The sequence below is a fragment of the Dipodomys spectabilis genome, unplaced genomic scaffold (assembly GCF_019054845.1).
Source record: "Dipodomys spectabilis isolate Male_0828 unplaced genomic scaffold, ASM1905484v1 ptg000108l, whole genome shotgun sequence".
NCBI classification, from domain to species: domain Eukaryota; kingdom Metazoa; phylum Chordata; class Mammalia; order Rodentia; family Heteromyidae; genus Dipodomys; species Dipodomys spectabilis.
This window is the reverse complement of record NW_024870785.1, coordinates 14898225-14916708: the sequence shown is the minus strand read 5'-3', so window position 1 is coordinate 14916708 and position 18484 is coordinate 14898225. Positions and strand designations below refer to the sequence as shown.

At 44.9% G+C, this 18484-nt stretch overlaps 1 protein-coding gene across 3 annotated transcripts; it reads right to left on the bottom strand.

Annotated features, from left to right (window-relative positions):
- Window positions 1-359: 359 nt before the first annotated feature.
- Gcnt3 (glucosaminyl (N-acetyl) transferase 3, mucin type) lies at window positions 360-5027 on the bottom strand. 3 transcript variants are annotated; one of them, XM_042687765.1, is made up of 2 exons: window positions 4941-5021; window positions 360-2190 (listed from the first exon to the last, which is right to left on the bottom strand). In XM_042687765.1, exon 2 carries the CDS (start codon window positions 2168-2170, stop codon window positions 851-853), a length of 1320 nt encoding a protein of 439 aa, XP_042543699.1. In that variant the 5' UTR covers window positions 2171-2190; window positions 4941-5021; the 3' UTR covers window positions 360-850. The 3 variants fall into 3 exon arrangements, 2 of the variants coding, with proteins under 2 accessions (XP_042543699.1, XP_042543698.1); XM_042687764.1 differs by lacking the exon at window positions 4941-5021 and adding an exon at window positions 3508-3589; XR_006148585.1 differs by lacking the exon at window positions 360-2190 and adding an exon at window positions 3611-3696 and having other exon boundaries at window positions 4941-5027.
- Between the last annotated feature and the right edge of the window lie 13457 nt (window positions 5028-18484).

Below are 18484 nucleotides of genomic sequence, written 5' to 3'. Positions count from 1 at the left end.
TTTACCTCAATATAATTATCAGCACTGCAGCCTCTCCCCCTACGAAAACCTGTTCCAGTTTGCATAATAAATATGACCTTATCTAAATGGCAACTGTACGTTAGAGAACATTAAGCTTTGCCTGAGAAGCTGACAAAATGAGTGTCATAATGTTCCGATAAGGATACAGGTGATAGAACTGGCTTAAGTCATCCTGCCTTGTCCCTTACAGACAAGACATGAGTCTGGTGCAATGTAAACATAATGAGGGTTCCCTTAATGAAAAGTCAGCTCTGTTCTTTATATTCTTTTTTTCGATCTGAGACATTTAAATAAGACATTGTTCAATGTCACCAATAGGAACAAAAGGGTCACACATTTCATCTGTTCGTATTATTTCTGCTTTATTAAACAAAACAGAGGTAGGGGGTGTTGAATCTGGAGCTACTTCTTTTCAAGTTAATAGTACAAAGCGAAGGCTCTCTTTCCATCACTACCAAACTTAGATGATTAGAAACAGTATCTCCATAAAGTTGAAAACATAATACTATGGGTTCAGCCAAAACACAGGGTCCCTGCTACACGTCCCACCCTTACTGTCCCAAAAGCGTAGTGGTTCTTCATGTACCCACAGAGAAAGCCAGAGGAGATGCTACTGGAGATAGAGGTAGAAGAATAGGCAATATTCACCCAGGTTAGCAACTTATAAGACAACTTACCCACACTCCAATAGCAGTCCCCTTTTACCCTAAGGGGTGCCATAGATTCCAGTAGCCTGGTCTCCCACCCCTACACTATTCCAGAAGTTCCTGGAATGCGTCTACGTGTTCCTGCCACAGGGGGGGTAGCGCTCTCTCCATCACAGTGTGTCTCAGAGTTCAGTCCCGTAGATGGCTTTATGACGTAGGTACTCTTCTAAGCACTGGAGAATATTATCATCCACCTTTGGGTCAAACTTGTTGGCCAACAAATGATGGTTTTGGAGCATCCAATACAGGTCCCCAGTCCCATAAATACAGATAGTCCGCTGGTAGACCCCCGTGCAAGGCTGGTAAGGTGCGCCTTCATTGATATCACCCTCATGTTCCTGCCACTTGACCAGCCTGGCAATGGCATTCATGTCTGAGGTGTCATACTTGTGGTGAGGGGGAGCTGAGCCGGGCATCCAGGAGGCCCGCTGAAGGGTGGCCCAGAGGAACTCATCGGGGCTGTAGGTGTCTTTTGCCCATTCTATCAGTTGTTGGGATTTTTTGTTATTTAAGACATGCTGAACAAAGTCTCGAGAAGCCACCATATACGCATTCCCAGAGAATATAGTTACATTATTGGGAGGAGGGATCTTCCTCTCCATGGTTATATGCATCTTGTCTCTCACCTGAAAATGGTATTTCCAGCGGATTTTTTTGTGCTCGGGAGGTACCTCTGACTCCATACTGTTTTTCCCATTCAAAAGCTTCAGGGCCTGGATCATCTCAGCATTGGTCTTTATAGGAAAGTCTGTCCCACATGTATTCAGGAAATATTTCCAAGGCACTGGGCTCTGGAGCAAGTCTTTCATGCAGTTCAGGTCAGCTTGCACTCTGGACCATGAGGCATAAATCACTGGAACCAGCTTACTGGCTATGAAGACATTTTGGAAGCATGAAGCAATGGCCCTCACTGCCATTTGGAAACTCTCTGGAGACTTCAGATCCACATGGATACAGTATATGTTCTGAGGGGCATACACAGCTCTCAGCAGCCTTTCGAAGTTTTCAATCTTCTCATGAACCACCATCGAGTATGCAATAGGGAAATCTAACTCTTCTTTGCTCAGTGGGAACTGGATGAATTTCCTTTCAGTCTTAAAGAGCTCACAGTTTCTGGTCCCAGCGATGTAGTCCTCATCTGTAAAAGGCTCCCGCTTCTTCTTGATTTCCAGATTGTTCAGAACAGCTTGGATCACTGCCTCCTGGTCCCCTCGAGTGATTCCTGAACAGTTGATGGGACTCTTTGCTGGGAGCTTCAGGGACTTGTACAAGATATCCTTGCAGTCCTGGCTCTGAAATTCTCTGAAGTCCAAATCACACCTTAATCTGAGAGAAAGTTTCAGAGCAATGATGGCCAACAGCATATAAAAGCCCATGGCCCACATGTGATAGCGCCCACACAGTTTCTTCCATGGGATCATCTTCCTGGAATTGGAAACCATCAGCAGAGGAGGATGGACACCTTAAACAGAACGGAATGCTTCCAATTACAAACCAGTCATGAGCAAAGTTCCCAGGAAGGTCAACTCCAAACTGATAGCAAACATGTATTTCTTCTCTGGACAAATCTCTTCAGATCTCTTGGATAAACAGAGATATTTGTCCTCAGCCTAGGAGCCTCTTAGAGCTAGCTTGCTGATGGAGATCTGTATAGCCTAACTCTGCCAACTAGCTTGCCACACTGCCATTATGATCCAGCTCCACCTCCACCTCAGAGGAGAGAAAGAGAAAGAGCTGAGCACTTGTTGACATAAAGGTACAATTAGTAGGAAGAAGTCCCTACCCCTTAGCTCCATATTTTGCCTCCCATCACTTATCCCAGAATGTAGCTCTCACTTAGGTTCAAGAATTTCTACTAGATCTGGAGACAAAAAAAAATCCATGAAAGACTGCCAGCATCAATTCTAGAAATCTCAAAGTCCTTTCAAAAAGGGACTATAATATTTCTTGCTTCTATTTAGCAATTGACTTAAGATACCTTTTACCATATAAAATTCACTGGTCTGATTTGGTACCTAGCCTATCTTTTTTTTTTTTTCTAAGTTCTTAGCAAAGTAAAGACTTTTCTTTAATCACCCTACTTGCACTACAATCCCTCAAGAGTTCATTGATATAAAATATATGTATAGGGCTGGGAAGGTGGCTCAGTGGTAGAGTGCTTGCCTTGCACGCATGAGGCCCTGGGTTCGATTCCTCAGCACCACATAAGCAGAAAAAGCCAGAAGTGGCGCTATGGCTCGAGTGGTAGAGCACTAGCCTTGAACTGAAGAGGTGAGGGACAGTGCCCAGGCCCAGAGTTCAGGCCCCATGACCGGCCAAAAAATAAAAATAAAAAAACCAAAAATATATGTATACACAAACACAGCTGTGTGTATATAGTATTGAATGGGTTCCAGAAATATTTATTTACATTGTCCTATTTAATTTTTACAACTAACCCAAAATGTATCATTCCTAGATCCCTCTTACAGACAGGAAAACAAAAGCACAACAACTTGTCAAATACTATGTGTCTAGGATTTCCCTCTATTCCCCCTTCCCAGTAGTCTTCTTGACTACAAACCTGACACAGACAACCACACCTACCTTTTAAATACAAGAAATACGCTATAAGTGTGAGGAAAGAATTTCTAGGAGAAAGAAAATGTAAACATTCTCATGCAATCACTATTTTCTCTTACTGTATCTCTTTGTAAGCCTAAGATTATATCCTCTTTAGTAATAAATTTGGGAGGGGGGAAATCTAAGCAGGAGAAAAAAATGAAAACAAAACTCTCACCTTTAATAGTTCCTTTCCTGCTTAGGGAAGATTTCCTGTGAGGGTTTGATTCTGTTTCCAAGTAAAGACTAGTTGGAATCACTGTAAATAACCATAGATCCCATAGCTCTTGGCCTTCTAACCCTCTAGAATATATTATCTGATATTCACAAGATGTCCAAGAAACTAATTCAGGCTCCTGGTTGATCTCTGCAAAGTAGAGAGAAGCAGGTGACTTTGTTGCTTTCCTCTTGGCTTCCTGCTCTCAGATAAGGAAATAAGCTCAGCTAAATCATTCAAGCGCCTATTCTCAAGCACCCAACTGGCAATCACTGAAAAGGCAGGCAAGTATTTCAGCCACCACAGCCCAATTTGTACTTACACTCTTGTGCCATAAAACTATCCAGAACTTGTCATTGCTCATCAGAACATAAAAGCCTTTTTTCTCCCCACCCAACAATCAACTACAAAAACACAGAAACTCTTTTGTTTGAGAATAAAAGTGGGACTCTTCCTGTTCCTGGGATATTTTGAGTGAGGCACTGAAAATACCTTACAAACCTTACAAAAGACTTTCCCCCCTTGGTATCTTACTCAAACACATATAGATACATAGATACCACTCAGTAGAAACCAAAGTTCATGCTTCAAAGTGAAAAAAGAAAGAAAATGAAGGAAGGAAGGAAGGAAGGAAGGAAGGGAGGGAGGGAGGGAGGGAGGGAGGGAGGGAGGGAAAGAGAGGGAAGGAAGAAGGAAAGAAGGGAGGAAAAGAAAGAGAGAGAGGGAGAGGAGGGAGGAACCTCATTTGTCTGTCAAGAATGATTTATAGTAATCTGTAGGTTATAGACATATCCCCAGAGGTCTCTAGCAGGGTTTTCCCTTACTAATGTGTAAAAGGCTAGGAACAATAGGTCGTTTTAAGCATGAATGGCATTGCAGACTATTGGACTTAAGTGGAAAAACCCCAGGGGGTAGTTTTAGCCACATCATATGCAAAATGCCTTTTTATTTTTTATTTTTTTAAGAGCTGTTAACATGGTTTACCCCCAACCCCAGCTGCCTCTCCAAAAAACAAAAGCAGCAGTCCCTGATTCAATGTCCAAATAAAGCCATTTAAAATAGAGACCACAGGCCCAGATGCGGATGAGCTCACACCCATAATCCCAGCCAGCTTGCTCAGGAGGAGGCTGAGATCTGAGGATCACGGGTTCGAAGCCAGCCGGAGCAGGAAAGTCTGTGAGACTCTCATCTCCAATTAACCAGCAAAAAAAAATCCAAAAGTGGAGCTGTAACTCAAGTGCGACAGGGGCAGCGCCCAGGCCCTGAGTTCAAACCCCAGCACTGGCACACACAAAAAAAGTAGTTTTAAGAAGCTGCTCCACTAGATCTGGGGTCTCTGATGGCAAAAGCCCCTCCTGGCCATTCCCCCCCCACCCCATAGCCGAGCTCCACACCTCTGTAAGGCTACTGGGCTCCTTCCTACTGAAGACATGAGAGATCGTTGCAGCTAGGCCAACCTGAGTTGACATGGCGACAGTCACCGGAACCGGAAGTAGAAAAACAGGAAGTGCTCTCAGCCCCCCCGTTGGTCTCAAAGGGAGATTTCTGGCAAGACAGAAACACAAGTGCTGTCACTTTCCCACCTCCAGCATCACAAAACAGAGTGCAAAGGGGTAAGCCTCTCAAGACAAGGATAGAGTCAGAGCTGTTTTCTTTAGACATCATTTCTCAGTGTCAGAACATCTTGGTCTTCTCTCCACCTTTTGCTCTTCTCTGCTCATTTCTGACTGCACTTAAAAGCTCAGTAAAGGGTACTGGAACCATGTAGCCATCAATGACCCTGCTTTTTTATTGGCCCCACTTCACAGACTGGCTCATCTCCGCCAGCTTCCAATACTCACATTCTCAGTATGCCTTTATTTGGGGGTTGGAAAAAAAAATAAATCTTTGTGGGCATGAATGGTTCAAAGAGAAGTACTCTGGCTGCAAAACCTAATCCTAAAAATCAGAACAAAATTCCAGCCAGGCACCCGTGTCTGTAATCCAAGCTACTCAGGAGGCTGAGATTTGAGTATTGCAGTTCAAGGCCAGGTTGGGCAGGAAAGTCTGAGAGACTCATCTCCAATTAACCACCAGAAACCCAGAAATGGACCTGTGGCTCAAAATGGTAGAATGCTGGCCTTGAGCAAAAGAGCTCAGTACTGTTTTTTTCTTTCATTCGATTGTTTCTAACACATTCATAAGATCATTTCTTTGTTGCTTTGTATGTCCCTCCCCCACAGTATAACCCCTGCTTTCACTGTATTTGATGTTGGTATAATTTGTGGTGGGGAAGGGAATAAACAAATTGGTTAAATACAAACTTTACAACTTTGGGGGGGGGGGAGATGGAGAGGGATGGGAAGGGGAAACAAAGGAGGAGGCAACAATGCTTGATAAGAAATTTACTCGGGGCTGGGAAGTTGGCTCAGTGGTAGAGCACTTGCCTTGCAAGCCTGAGGCCCTGGGTTCAATTCCTCAGCACCACATAAGCAAAAAGAAAAAAGCTGGAAGTGGCGCTGTGGCTCAAGTGGTAGAGCACTAGCCTTGAGCTGAAGGGCTGAGGGACAGTGCTCAGGCCCAGAGTTCAGGCCCCACAACCAGACCAAAAAAAAAAAAAAAAGAAATTTACTCATTACCTTGCTCATGTAATTGTAACCCCTCTGTATGGTATTTTCACAATAAAAAAAGAAGATTAAAAAAAGGAAAAAGATGGTGCTGGGAAGTTGACTCAGTGGTAGAGTGCTTGCCTTGCATGCATGAGGCCCTGGGTTCGATTCCTCAGCACCACAGAAGCAGAAAAAGCCGGAAGTGGCGCTGTGGCTCAAGTGGTAGAACACTAGCCTTGACCTGAAGAGCTGAGGGACAGCGCCCAGGGAAGAGTACAGGCCCCACAACTGACCAAAACAAAAAACTTAGAAAGTATGAGGACAAAGGAATAGATAATCTGCATTTCCTTCCTCATGATCTCAAACTGCAAACCATATTGGTCTACACCTAGGATTGTTTTAATCCCCAGCAAGTCATACTGTATGTTTGTATTTAGGTAGCCTGCTCTTCTCCCTGAGTATTCTATGCCAAGCAGCTATCTGTGCCATGAGCAAACATGACTTTATGCAGACATGATTTGAATGATAGCACAGAACTCAACGCTCATTATAGTTCCTCATTATATGGGCTTAGCTTAACTAAGAATTTGTGGGGACTGAGGTGCACTTCCCAGCCTTTAGCAAATATGCCCCAAAGGTTAATTGTCACCTGTTGGTCATCAGGAAGTCAACGGAGAGTACATCTCCTAGTCAAAGAGTAAAATTTTCAAAAATACCCATTTAGAGGCTGGGAATGTGGCTTAGTGGTAGAGTGCTTGCCTAGCATGCATGAAGCCCTGGGTTTGATTCCTCAGTACCACATACACAGAAAAAGCCAGAAGTGGCACTGTGGCTTGAGTTGGTAGAGTGCTAGCCTTGAGCCAAAGAAGCTCAGGGACAGCGCCCAGGCCCTGAGTTCAAGCCCCAGAAATGGCAAAAAAAATGTTTTTAAACACCCATTTACCACTTTCCACAGTGCCTCAGGAGCCTGTCACTTCTGCTGCAGGAAATTCTCCCCATCCCTACCAGAAAAAAAAAGAGGGAAGGATGAAAGGAAGGGAAGGAGGGAGAGGAGGACGAAGGAAGAATGGGTGGGAGGGTAGGTCTGACAAAAAGTGGCACAAAAATATGTGTTCTGTATATTCTTTAGTTGATAAGGCGCATTCTACACATGTTCATGGGGCTAGGAAGTTGGCTCAGTGGTAGAGCGCTTGCCTTGCATGCCAGAGGCCCTGGGTTCGATTCCTCAGCACCACATAAGCAAAAATAAAAAAATAAAAAAAAAATACACATGTTCATATCACCACTGAGCCTTCTATCTAGAAAGCTGTCAAATATTTTGAGAGCCTAACCTTTAAGAAAATTCAAATGACATTATCTTTTCACTTTTGAATAACCCATAGTGACTTATTGAGCAAGAGATGTAGATGACTGTAGCATAACTAACTCTTCATTTTGAAGGAATAAAATTAAATCCACATCTGATACAACATATAAAATTATTTTCAAATGGACTGAGATAGAGTGGGGTTGCATTGTTTGTGTTTTAGGTTGAGGATCTTTGGCTTGAATTATGGTCTGCCTTGGAGAATGGGTGAAATTTAAGATCCAATAAAGAATGAATGGTGGGACTGGAAAGGTGGCTCAGTGGTAGAGCGCTTGCCTTGCAAGCATGAGGCCCTGGGTTCAATTCCTCAGCACCACATAAGTGGAAAAAAACGGAAGTGGCGCTGTGGCTCAAGTGGTAGAGCGCTAGCCTTGAGCTGAAGAGCTGAGGGACAGCGCCCAGGCCCAGAGTTCACAACTGGCCAAAAAAAAAAAAAAGAATGAATGAATGAATGAATGGTGATCCATAAGCAGGTAGTAGTGAGTGCTTGAGTATAAAGAACAGGAAGTGATGGAAGATGTCAAAGGGTGTAGTGACATTTTGCTGAGGCATAGGAAAGTTCAAACCACAAACTACTCAGAGTGGTAGTCTAGGTCACTGCAGAGGTGCTGACACAGAAGAATTACATGGGAAGGATTAGATTACAAGAATGAAGATGTAAGTCGGGTAGCAGGGCTCACATCCTCCATCATCGCTACTCAGGAGGCTAAGATCGTGGTTTGAAGCCATCCTGGGCAGAAAAGTCCCCCCAAAATTGGAAGTGATGCTGTAGCTCAAAGTGATAGAACATTACTAGCCTTGATGGGCTGGGAAGGTGGCTCAGTGGTAGAGCGCTTGCCTTGCATGCCTGAGGCCCTGGGTTCGATTCCTCAGCACCACATAAGCAAAAAGAAAAAAGCCAGAAGTGGCACTGTGGCTCAGGTGGTAGAGCGCTAGCCTTGAGCTGAAGAGCTAAGGGACAGCACCCAGGCCCAGAGTTCAGGCCCCACGACCGGACCCAAAAAAAAAAAAAAAAAGAACATTATTAGACTTGAGCAAAACAGCCCAGGAACAGTGCCTAGTCCCTGAGTTCAAGCCCCAGGACAAGAAGAAAGAAAAAGAAAGAGAGAGAGAGAGAAAGAAAGGAAGAAAGAGAAAGAAAGCGAGAAAGAAAGGAAGAAAGAGAAAGAAAGAGAAAGGAAGGAAGGAAGGAAGAAAGGAAGGAAGAAAGAAAGGAAGGAAGGGAAAGAAAGAACGAACAAGGATATAAATAAAAACAATGATGAGTAACTAGAAAGATTAAGGGGGAGAGAGTAACCAGGTATACATTAAAAAAATAAACAGCATTTTGAATCCAGCTACCATAGATCATACAACTTGAATTAAAGTAACAAAATTCTGTGTTGGTATTGGTTTGGGATTCTCCTACCCTGTTTAACACATGCTGAAGAAATCTGAATTTAGAGGTTGGTGATTTACTTGATAACTGAAAAGAAAGCCAAACGTGAGATGAGAAGGGGCAATTTATGAGAACAAAAATGGACATGGACATAAGGCCCAGGCAGGGAAACAACAAAGCCAGAATGACTGAAGTACTGGAAGGATGAGGAAGGGCTGGAACCAAGGGGAGATGCCACTGTAAGCAGGCTCAGGAGGCCGGCATCAGTGATGGTCAATGGCTGCTTGGGAACCTGAGATCTGAGGATCCACAGTTCAAAGCCAGTCAAGGCAGAAAAGTCTGTAAGACTCTCAATTAACCACTAAAATATTTAAGAGCTAGGAGTGGAGCTGTGGCTCAAATGGTAGAGTACTTGCCTTGTGCACAAAGTCTCAGGGACAGTGCCCAGGCCCTAAATTCAAGCCCCAGAACTGGCACAAAAAAAAAAAAAAAAAATCAAACTAGGGATTGGTGTGTGGCTCAGTGATAGATAATGCACATAGCATGCATGAGCTCTGGGTGCCATCCCCAACATCAGCAAGAAAAAATAAGTTGAAAAGCGTGACATGAAATGGCATGACAAACCTATTTAAGAAATAAGCCAGGTGCCCTGGCTCACACCTGTAATCCTAGCTACTCAGGAGGCTGAGATCTGAGGATCCTAGTTCAAAGCCAGCCTGGGCAGGAAAAGTCCACGAGACTCATATCTTCAGTTAATCACCAGAAAACTGGAAGTGGTGCTGTGGCTCAAGTGGTAGAGTGCTTGCCTTGAGCTGAAGAGCTGACGGACAACACCCAGGCCCAGAGTTCAAGCCCCATGATGGACAAGGAAAAATAAAAAGAAATAACAAGAGGATTAGATAAGCTTTGATGGAGCTTTAATGATTGAGAGACTTTAGAGAAGAAAAGGAATGAGTGGTAGGAAAAATAAGTAATAGATCCCACATTTGTCCTCATTGAATAGGTAACATAACTTCGATATGGCACTGATCCAAAATGTTTCCTCCAAGTTGGAAAGCCAACTGCCAGGTAACTGCTGAGTTCAAAGTCTGTCGTGAAATCTAGGTTTGATTTGATAGGAGTGATAGGAGCACTTGGATTTGCATTGTCCTGAGATTTTAGTAGTTCATCAGTAAAAGCAATGAAGTGCATACAAATTCACTTACCTGGTATGAAATAAAAGGTAGTATAGTATGCCTTTGCTCATACCCCGCGAAACGTATGTTTTCACTCTTGTGTTTAAGGCACAATAAATGAGAATTGGGGCTTTTCTATGAATTAAAGACAAAAAATACAGCTAGAGCTGGATGCTACAGGTTTGTGCCTGTAATCCTAGCTACTCAGGAAGCTGAGATCTGAGGATCATGGTTCAAAGTCACCCCATGCAGGATTCCATGAGACCTTTATCTCCAATTAACCACCAAAAAGCCAGGACTGGCACACACACACACACACACACACACACACACACACACACACACACAGAGATATAATGAAAAAAATCCTTGTGCCTACCTTCCTTTTTTATTTTTTTCATTTTTTGGTCTGCCATCCAATATACACAGCTGACATTGGCCATTTTTATTAGTTTGTTATGTACCTTCTATGTCAGCCTGTAGTCTTATGACTCTGTACTTCTGAGCAATATAAGCATATTGTTCTATTGCACTTTGATGTTTGTTGATCCAGCTGGAGGTCTGATGTGGGTTCTCACTTAACAGATCTTTCTTGGAGATCTTTCACATGAATATTGCCTTCTTACAATAGTGTAGCTTTACATTATATCTATTTCTCCTAGCTAGCTTTCTACTGAAGGACTTGTCCCTAATCCTTCACTATCCCCAAAGGAAGCAATGATAAATAATTTTTATATACATAAGTGTACATGAATGCGCACTATGCCTTATGTCTCCAGAAACTAAATTGCTAGGTCTTGGAATAGATGCACCAGTAACTTTGATAGATAATCAGATATCATACATATTTCTCCACAGAATTGAAGTTCACTTCCATGAGCCGTGCATGTGTGAAATGCCTGCTAGCTCATAGGCTTTACCCAACTCGACAACTCTGCCAATCTGATAGCTGAAAAATGGTATTTTAGCATTAGTGTTCATTTATATTCGCCTTTTATGTAAGCTTCAGCCCCACCTTTCCCTATGTTTGGAAGCCATTTTTATTTCCTTTTCTGAGAACTATTTGTTCTCATTCCTTGCATATCTTTTTTAGGGGTTTCAGTTCTTTTCTGATGCTTCCAGTTCTTTCCATATTAGGGAGCTTATCTTTTCTCGTCACCCTGTGAGGTAAATGGTAGCTACATTCCCAGCTTGCCATTTGGTTTTTTAACTTTTTCTTACATCATATATTTTCTTTTCCCGAATCTGAAGGGATAGGGGTTGACTCCATTTGGAATGGAGTCAAACTTAGATGCCTATTCTTTTGGATGCCAGCATTTCAGTCATAACGAGGAAGTTCCTGTCCAATCTAAGCATATAAAAGAATTCTTATCTCTTCTAGTGTGTGTGTGTGTGTGTGTGTGTGTGTGTGTGTGTGTGTGTGTGTGTGTGTGTGTGAAGTCCTGGGGCTTGAACTCAGGGCCTGGGCACTGTCTCTGAGTTTTGTGTTTAAGGCTAGTGCTCTACCACTTAAGCCACAGCTCCATGTCTGGCTTTTTGGTGATTCATTGGAGATCAGAGTCTCACAGAACAGGGCACCAGTGGCTCACACCTGTACTCCTAGCTACTTGGGAGGCTGAGATCTGAGGATCGAGGTACAAGGTCAACCCGGGCAGAAAAAGTACCATGAGACTCTTTTTTTTTTTTTGGGGGGGGGGGGGGGGTCCGGTCGTAAGGCCTGAACTCTGGGCCTGGGCGCTGTCCCTCAGCTCTTCAGCTCAAGGCTAGCGCTCTACCACTTGAGCCACAGTGCCACTTCCGGCTTTTTTCATTTTGCTTATGTGGTGCTGAGGAATCGAACCCAGGGCCTCGGGCATGCAAGGCAAGCGCTCTACCACTAAGCCACCTTCCCAGCCCCTCCATGAGACTCTTATCTCCAATAAACCACTAGAAAACTGGAAGTGGCGCTGTGGCTCAAGTGGTAGAGCGTTAGCCTTGAGCTGCAGAGCTCAGGGACAGTACCCAGGCCTAGCGCTTAGCCCCATAACCGAAAAACAAAACAAACAAACAAATAGTCTCACAGACTTTCTTGCCCACACTGGCTTGGGACCATGATCCTGAGATCTCAGCCTCCCGCCTACCTATGATGACAGGTGTGAGCTATCATACCCAATTCATGAAGACTTTTTTTTTTTTTTTTTGCCAGTCCTAGGGCTTGAACTCAGGGCTAGGCAATGTCCCTGAGCTTCTTCTGCTCAAGGCTAGCACTGTGCCACTTTAACCACAGCACCATTTCTGACTTTTTCAGTTTTTGTGGTACTAAGGAATCAAACCCAGGGCTTCATGCATACTAGTTCAGCACCCTACCACTAAGCCACCTTCCCAGCCCCTATGAAGACTCTTCAACTGGATTCTGGCCACAAAGGGATAGAATCTTGTGTTGTACCCATTTATTTTGCTATCAATAAAAAACAAAACAAAACAAAAAAACTCGAGGGGCTGGGAAGGTGGCTCAGTGGTGGAGTGCTTGCCTTGAATGCATGAGGCCCTGAGTTCGATTCCTCAGCACCACATAAGCAGAAAAAGCTGGAAGTGGTGTTGTGGCTCAAATGGTAGAGTGCTAGCCTTGAGCTGAAGAGCTGAGGGACAGCGCCCAGGCCCAGAGTTCAGGCCCCACCACTGACAAAAAAACAAAAACAAAAACTACCTTGAGTAGGAAAGTGTCCCCATGCTCTAAAGGGGTGCTTTGAAAATTAGAAGTATAAATGGGTGTGGGTGTACACATGCGGCTTAGTGAAAACAGGAAGAGAATCAACAAGAAAAAGGTAATGAAATCAGTCACCTACGTCTGACCAGAGTTTATGGGCAGACATGAGTCATGCCATTGCTACTAAATTGTCATAAAGAGCTTGCAGTTGCCAGGTGCCAGGAGCCCTCACGCCCCAGCAAACCCAGAATCAATATAGGAATTAGAATCAATATGATGATAAAGAAGACAAGGGAAGCAAGGTTAAATATTGACTCTGTGGGTTTGGGGTTGTGAGGCCTGAACTCTGGGCCTGGGCGCTGTCCCTCAGCTCTTTAGCTCGAGGCGAGTGCTCTACCACTTGAGCCACAGCATCATTTCCAGCTTATGTGGTGCTGAAGAATTGAACCCAGCATGCATGAGAAGCAAGCACTCTACCACTGAGCCACCTTCCCAGCCCTACTCTGTGTGTGCCTTTATCCTAACTACACAAGAGGCTGAGAACTCAGGATCTCAGTTCAAAGCCAGCCCAGACAGGAAAGTCGGTGAGATTCTTATCTCCAGTGAACCACCAAAAAGCCAGAAGTGGAACTTTGGCTCAAGTGGTAGAGTGCTAGCCACGAACATAACAAGTCAGGGAGAGTACCCAGGCCCTGAGTTCAAGCCCCAGGACGGGCATTAAATAAAGACATAAATGAATAAATATAACCAACTTCCTAAATGTATTAGCAGAACGTGGAGGTAGAGGAGACATTGGGGATTCTTGCTATAGAGCTGGAGTGGATTCAAGTCCAGGACTACTTCTCTTATGTCACGAGGAAGGGGAGAAGAGGGGGGCTTGTCCCTGGAGCTTCAGGATTGCTGTCAAAATTGCATTTACCAGCCAGGCTCCGGTGGCTCACACCTGTCATCCTAGCTACTCTGAAGGCTGAGATCTGAAGATCGTGGTTCAAAGCCAAGAAAGTCTGTGAGTCTCTTAGCGCTGATGTATCAGCAAAAAGCCAGAAGTGAAGGTGCGGCTCAAGCGTTGAGGGGCGCAGGGGAAGCCAAGTGAAAGCAGGAGGCCATGAATTCAAGCCCCCGTACTGGCACACATACACAAAAAGAGGGCCAAACATTCTAGCTGAGAATACCAACAAATAAACTGCCTGAGAAACATCTAGTCCTGACATATTGTCCTTTCGGTAACGTTTCCATTATACCTTCAGAACAGGCAAAGTTCACAGACGAGTTGGGGGGGGGGGGGGGTTATTGCTTTCTTTTTGCATCTCTAGGGTTGGAACTCAGGACCTTTGCACTACCACTTGAGCCACCTCTCCAAAACTTCTTTTTCTTTTATTTTTCAGTTAGGGTCTCATACGTTTGTCCAGAGCCAGCCTCACACCAGGATCCTCCTACGTCTGCCTCCCACATCGCTATAATTCCCTAGGTGCCTGCCACTCTAGCCCAGCTTATTGATTGGAAGGCGAGATGGTATCTTGCTAACTTGTTGCCTGGGCTGACCCATGATCCTCCTGCTTTCCATTTCCCCGAGTAGCTGAGATGACTGGTGTGAGCCAGCACAACCAAACTCACAGAGCTGCTTCCCTGAGAGTGTTTCTCCATGGAGAGATTCATTGGTAATTCTAGGGAAGTCCAGGCCCAAACGCCAAATGGCCTGGCACGCATGCGCACACTGAACTTGCAGCCTACAGGCGTGGCCTTTCTTTAGCAGGCTAGGTTCTGACCCTTGTTGCTGCTGTTTGAGAGCTAATAGCCCTAGAGAGGCCCGCGCAAGCGCACACCCTCTACCCTCTACTGCTTTTGTAAAAGCACTGCATGTGTTTACATTATATAATGAGCCCATAAAGGCATTACATCACTGGAGATCACCCCCTTTTCATCTACTCTCAACATTCTGGGTTTCCAGGGAGCAGTGTGAGACATGGTCTCACTATGGTCTGGAACTCACTGGATAGCCCCAGCTGGCCTCAATGGTTTGATCTCCCTGCCTCAGCCTCCTGAGTAAGGGTCTTACAGGTGGGCACCACCATGCCTGAGCTGTTTGTTTGTTTTAGCCAGTCCTGGGGCTTGAACTCAGGGCTCGGGCACTGTCCCTGAGTTTCTTTTTTTGTTGTTGTTGTTGTTGGTCATGGGGCCTGAACTCTGGGCCTGAGCGCTGTCCCTCAGCTCTTCAGCTCAAGGCAAGCACTCTACTACTTGAGCCACAGCACCACTTCCGATTTTCTGGTGGTTTATTGGAGAGAGGAGTCTCACAGTCTTTCCTGCCCAGGCTGATTTTGAACCACGATCCTCAGCCTCCTGAGTAGCTAGGATTACAGGCATGAGCCACCAGCACTCGGCTCCCTGAGTTTCTTTTGCTCAAGGCTAGCACTCTACCACTTGAGCCACAGCACCACTTTTGGCTTTTTCTGTGTATGTGGTACTGAAGAATAGAACTGAGGGCTTCACGCATGTTAGGCACATTAGGCTTCTAGCACGTTACTGCTAGAGTGTTAGCACTAACCTACATTCCCAGCTGGGTTTTTGGCTTCATTTGGGGATTTTTGTTGTTTGTTTTCCCATGATAAGGGGGATCAAAGCCAGGTCCTTGCACATACTAGGCAAGCACTCTACCACTGAGCTATACCTTCAGCCTCCGAGAAGAGTTTTGAGCACTTTTTATTGCCTGGCATTCTTCCCCGCATGGAACAAGCAACATCGTCTCAGCTAGTAAAAGGCATTTGAGTAATAACTTGAATTAGATGAGAAAACTGGATAGCTAGGTGGAGAAACAGCAAGTGCAAAGGGCCTGAGGTAGAAATGAGTTGGAGGAAGAACACATAAATGTGGCCAGAGCAAACTGTTATGAGGAGAGGAGAAGAAATGAGAGAGCAGAGAAGATCACGCAGGGCCTGGGTTGATCACCATGTGGACTTCCAATTCACCACCCAAAAGCCAGAAGTGGAGCTGTGACTTTAGTGGTAGAGATCTAACCTGCAGGAAGAAAAGCTAAGGGACAGTGTCCTGGCCCTGAGTTCAAACCTCAGGATACACACACACACACACACACACACACACACACACACACACACACACTACTGGGAACATAACCCAACTTTCCTCTTAGCGATGCCCTTTTATGTACCCGTAGCAGCCCTGACCAGCTTCTTCCTTCTGAGCCCTGCAGGGCAAACTCTTGGCCAAACAAAGTAAGAAAGCAACTAAAATCTAAGAGCAGCTTCCTGGGACCTTTGATCATCAGAATGGTTGAGGCCAGGTGACTCTGAACGTGGAAAGGCCTGCAGCCAAATGGATCTGTGCCCCCCCCCCCTTTTGTCAGTTGTGGGGTCTGAACTCTGGGCCTGGGTGCTGTCCCTCAGCTCTTCAGCTCAAGGCTAGCGCTCTACCACTTGAGCCACAGCACCACTTCCGGCTTTTTCTGCTTATGTGGTGTTGAGGAATGGAATCCAGGGCCTCATGCATGCAAGGCAAGCGCTCTACCACTAAGCCAACTTCCCAGCCCTCCCCCCCCTCCTCATTTTTCCTGGCCTGAAAGGAGAGTGTATGTGAGCTCCCCAGCAGTCAGGGTGCCTGGAGAGAAAATGCTCCTCCCTCAGAGGGTGGCCAAGGTTCTGGAAAGAAAGCATGGGTAGGAGTGGAAGAGAGCCTCCTGCACCCCAGTCCACCAGGGCTCTTTGTGGGCCACATTAGGCTCCAAGTCCCTCATGACCTCCCAACCAGTAATACCAAGGCTGTTGGCCTAAACCTTTCATGGGTAAAACTTGGCATCACTTGGAACTTTCTAGAAACGGGTTCTTGTACCTTCCTGTGATTTACCAAACTCTACAAAGACAACCAAGCTTAGTGAGCTGGACTCCGTGTTGGAATCAGCCAGGACTCTGGGAAATAACCCCAATGCTCACAACACTCCATGACGATTACATCCAGGTCTGAGCAAAGCATTGGCACATGAAAGCAGCCAGCCACCCCAGGGCGCAGCCTGCTCTGAGAATTGATACATTCTTAGCCTATAGGCCCCAAATTGTGTGTGTGTGTGTGTGTGTGTGTGTGTGTGTGTGTGTGTGTGTGTGTATGTGTGTGTGTGTGCTGATCCTGGAGCTTGAACTCACAGCCTAGTCTTGTCCCTTAGCTTTTTCACTCAAGGCTAATGCTCTACCACTTGAGCCACAGCTCTACTTCCAGCTTTTTGCTGGTTCATTGGAGATGAGAGTCTCAAGGATTTTCCTGCCCAGGCTGGCTTCAAACCTAGATCCTTAGATCTCAGCTTCCTGAGAAGCGTGGATTACAGGTGTAAGCCACTGATGCTGCTTGCCTAATGGTCCTATTTTATGATTAGGTATTGTGGTTCATCTCTTACTGCGTCGTTTGTAAATTAAACATTATCATAGATGTGTACATATAGGAAAACACATCCTATCTGCCAGACTCAGGTATTCACTGCAGGCTTTGGATGGATTCCCAGTGGATTCAGGGGTGGAGGCTACTGTAATGATCATGTATTCAACAATACTTATTATCTATGAACAGTTGGTCACTTTCTAGGCATTATAATATCATTTGTATTCCTAGGGGGGGATTCAAGATTTGAGGAATCCAACATCACAATGTAAAGAGGAAATTTTTTACCACCGACAGCATTTCCTTTTTTTTAATTTACTACTGGAACTTGAACTCAAAGCCTCTCATTCAAAGTTCAGTTAAAACGAACAACTCTGGCTTCTTCAGCTGCAAATGAGAATCTATAGGCTTAGTCTTTAGGATAAAATTTAGAGCAAAGTCCAAGACCTGTGCGGATTCATCCTTATTTAAAACCTTTGGAAGAGCAACAGTACCAAAACTTAGCTTTTTAGCTTACTTCTCCATCTAGTGGTAGAGCAAAATAACCCTGGGCTTATCTTAGAGAAAGGACTGGGGTAAGGTTAACCTGAGATGATTTCTGCTTCCTGAGTCTGGTAAAACCAGATGAATGGAGACTTTCTAAATTTTGGAACACACACACACACATGAAAGAGAAGCCTGGAATCAGATTTATTCTTCACACTCCCATAAATAACAGAGTGAAAAGAGGTAATATGCACAAACACTTTTCCTGCAATCAGGTGTTAGAAGGGATCAATTCAGTGGTCACCAACATTTTATGACACCCCCCAACACAGACTCCTTAGAAAGACTAATTAACAAAATTAGAGGGGGCTGTGAATGTGGCTTGGTGGTAGAGTGTTTGCTTAACAAGCATGAGGCCCTGGGTTCAATTCCTCAGTAACACATAAACAACAACAACAACAATTAGATTACTTCATCCATAATCCTAGCTACTTTGGAGGCTGAGATGTTAGGGTCTCAATTCCGGGCAGACCTGAGCAGGAAAGCCCATGAGATTCTTTTTTTTTTTTTTTTTTTTTTTGGGTCCGGTCGTGGGGCCTGAACTCTGGGCCTGGGCGCTGTCCCTCAGCTCTTCAGCTCAAGGCTAGCGCTCTACCACTTGAGCCACAGCGCCACTTCCAGCTTTTATTCTTTTTGCTTATGTGGTGCTGAGGAATCGAACCCAGGGCCTCATGCATGCAAGACAAGCGCTCTACCACTGAGCCACCTTCCCAGCCCCGCCCATGAGATTCTTATCTCTGATTAATCACTAAAGAAAAAAACAGAAGTGGAGCTGTGGCTCAAGTGGTAGAGCACCAGCCTTGAGTGTAAAAGCTAAGG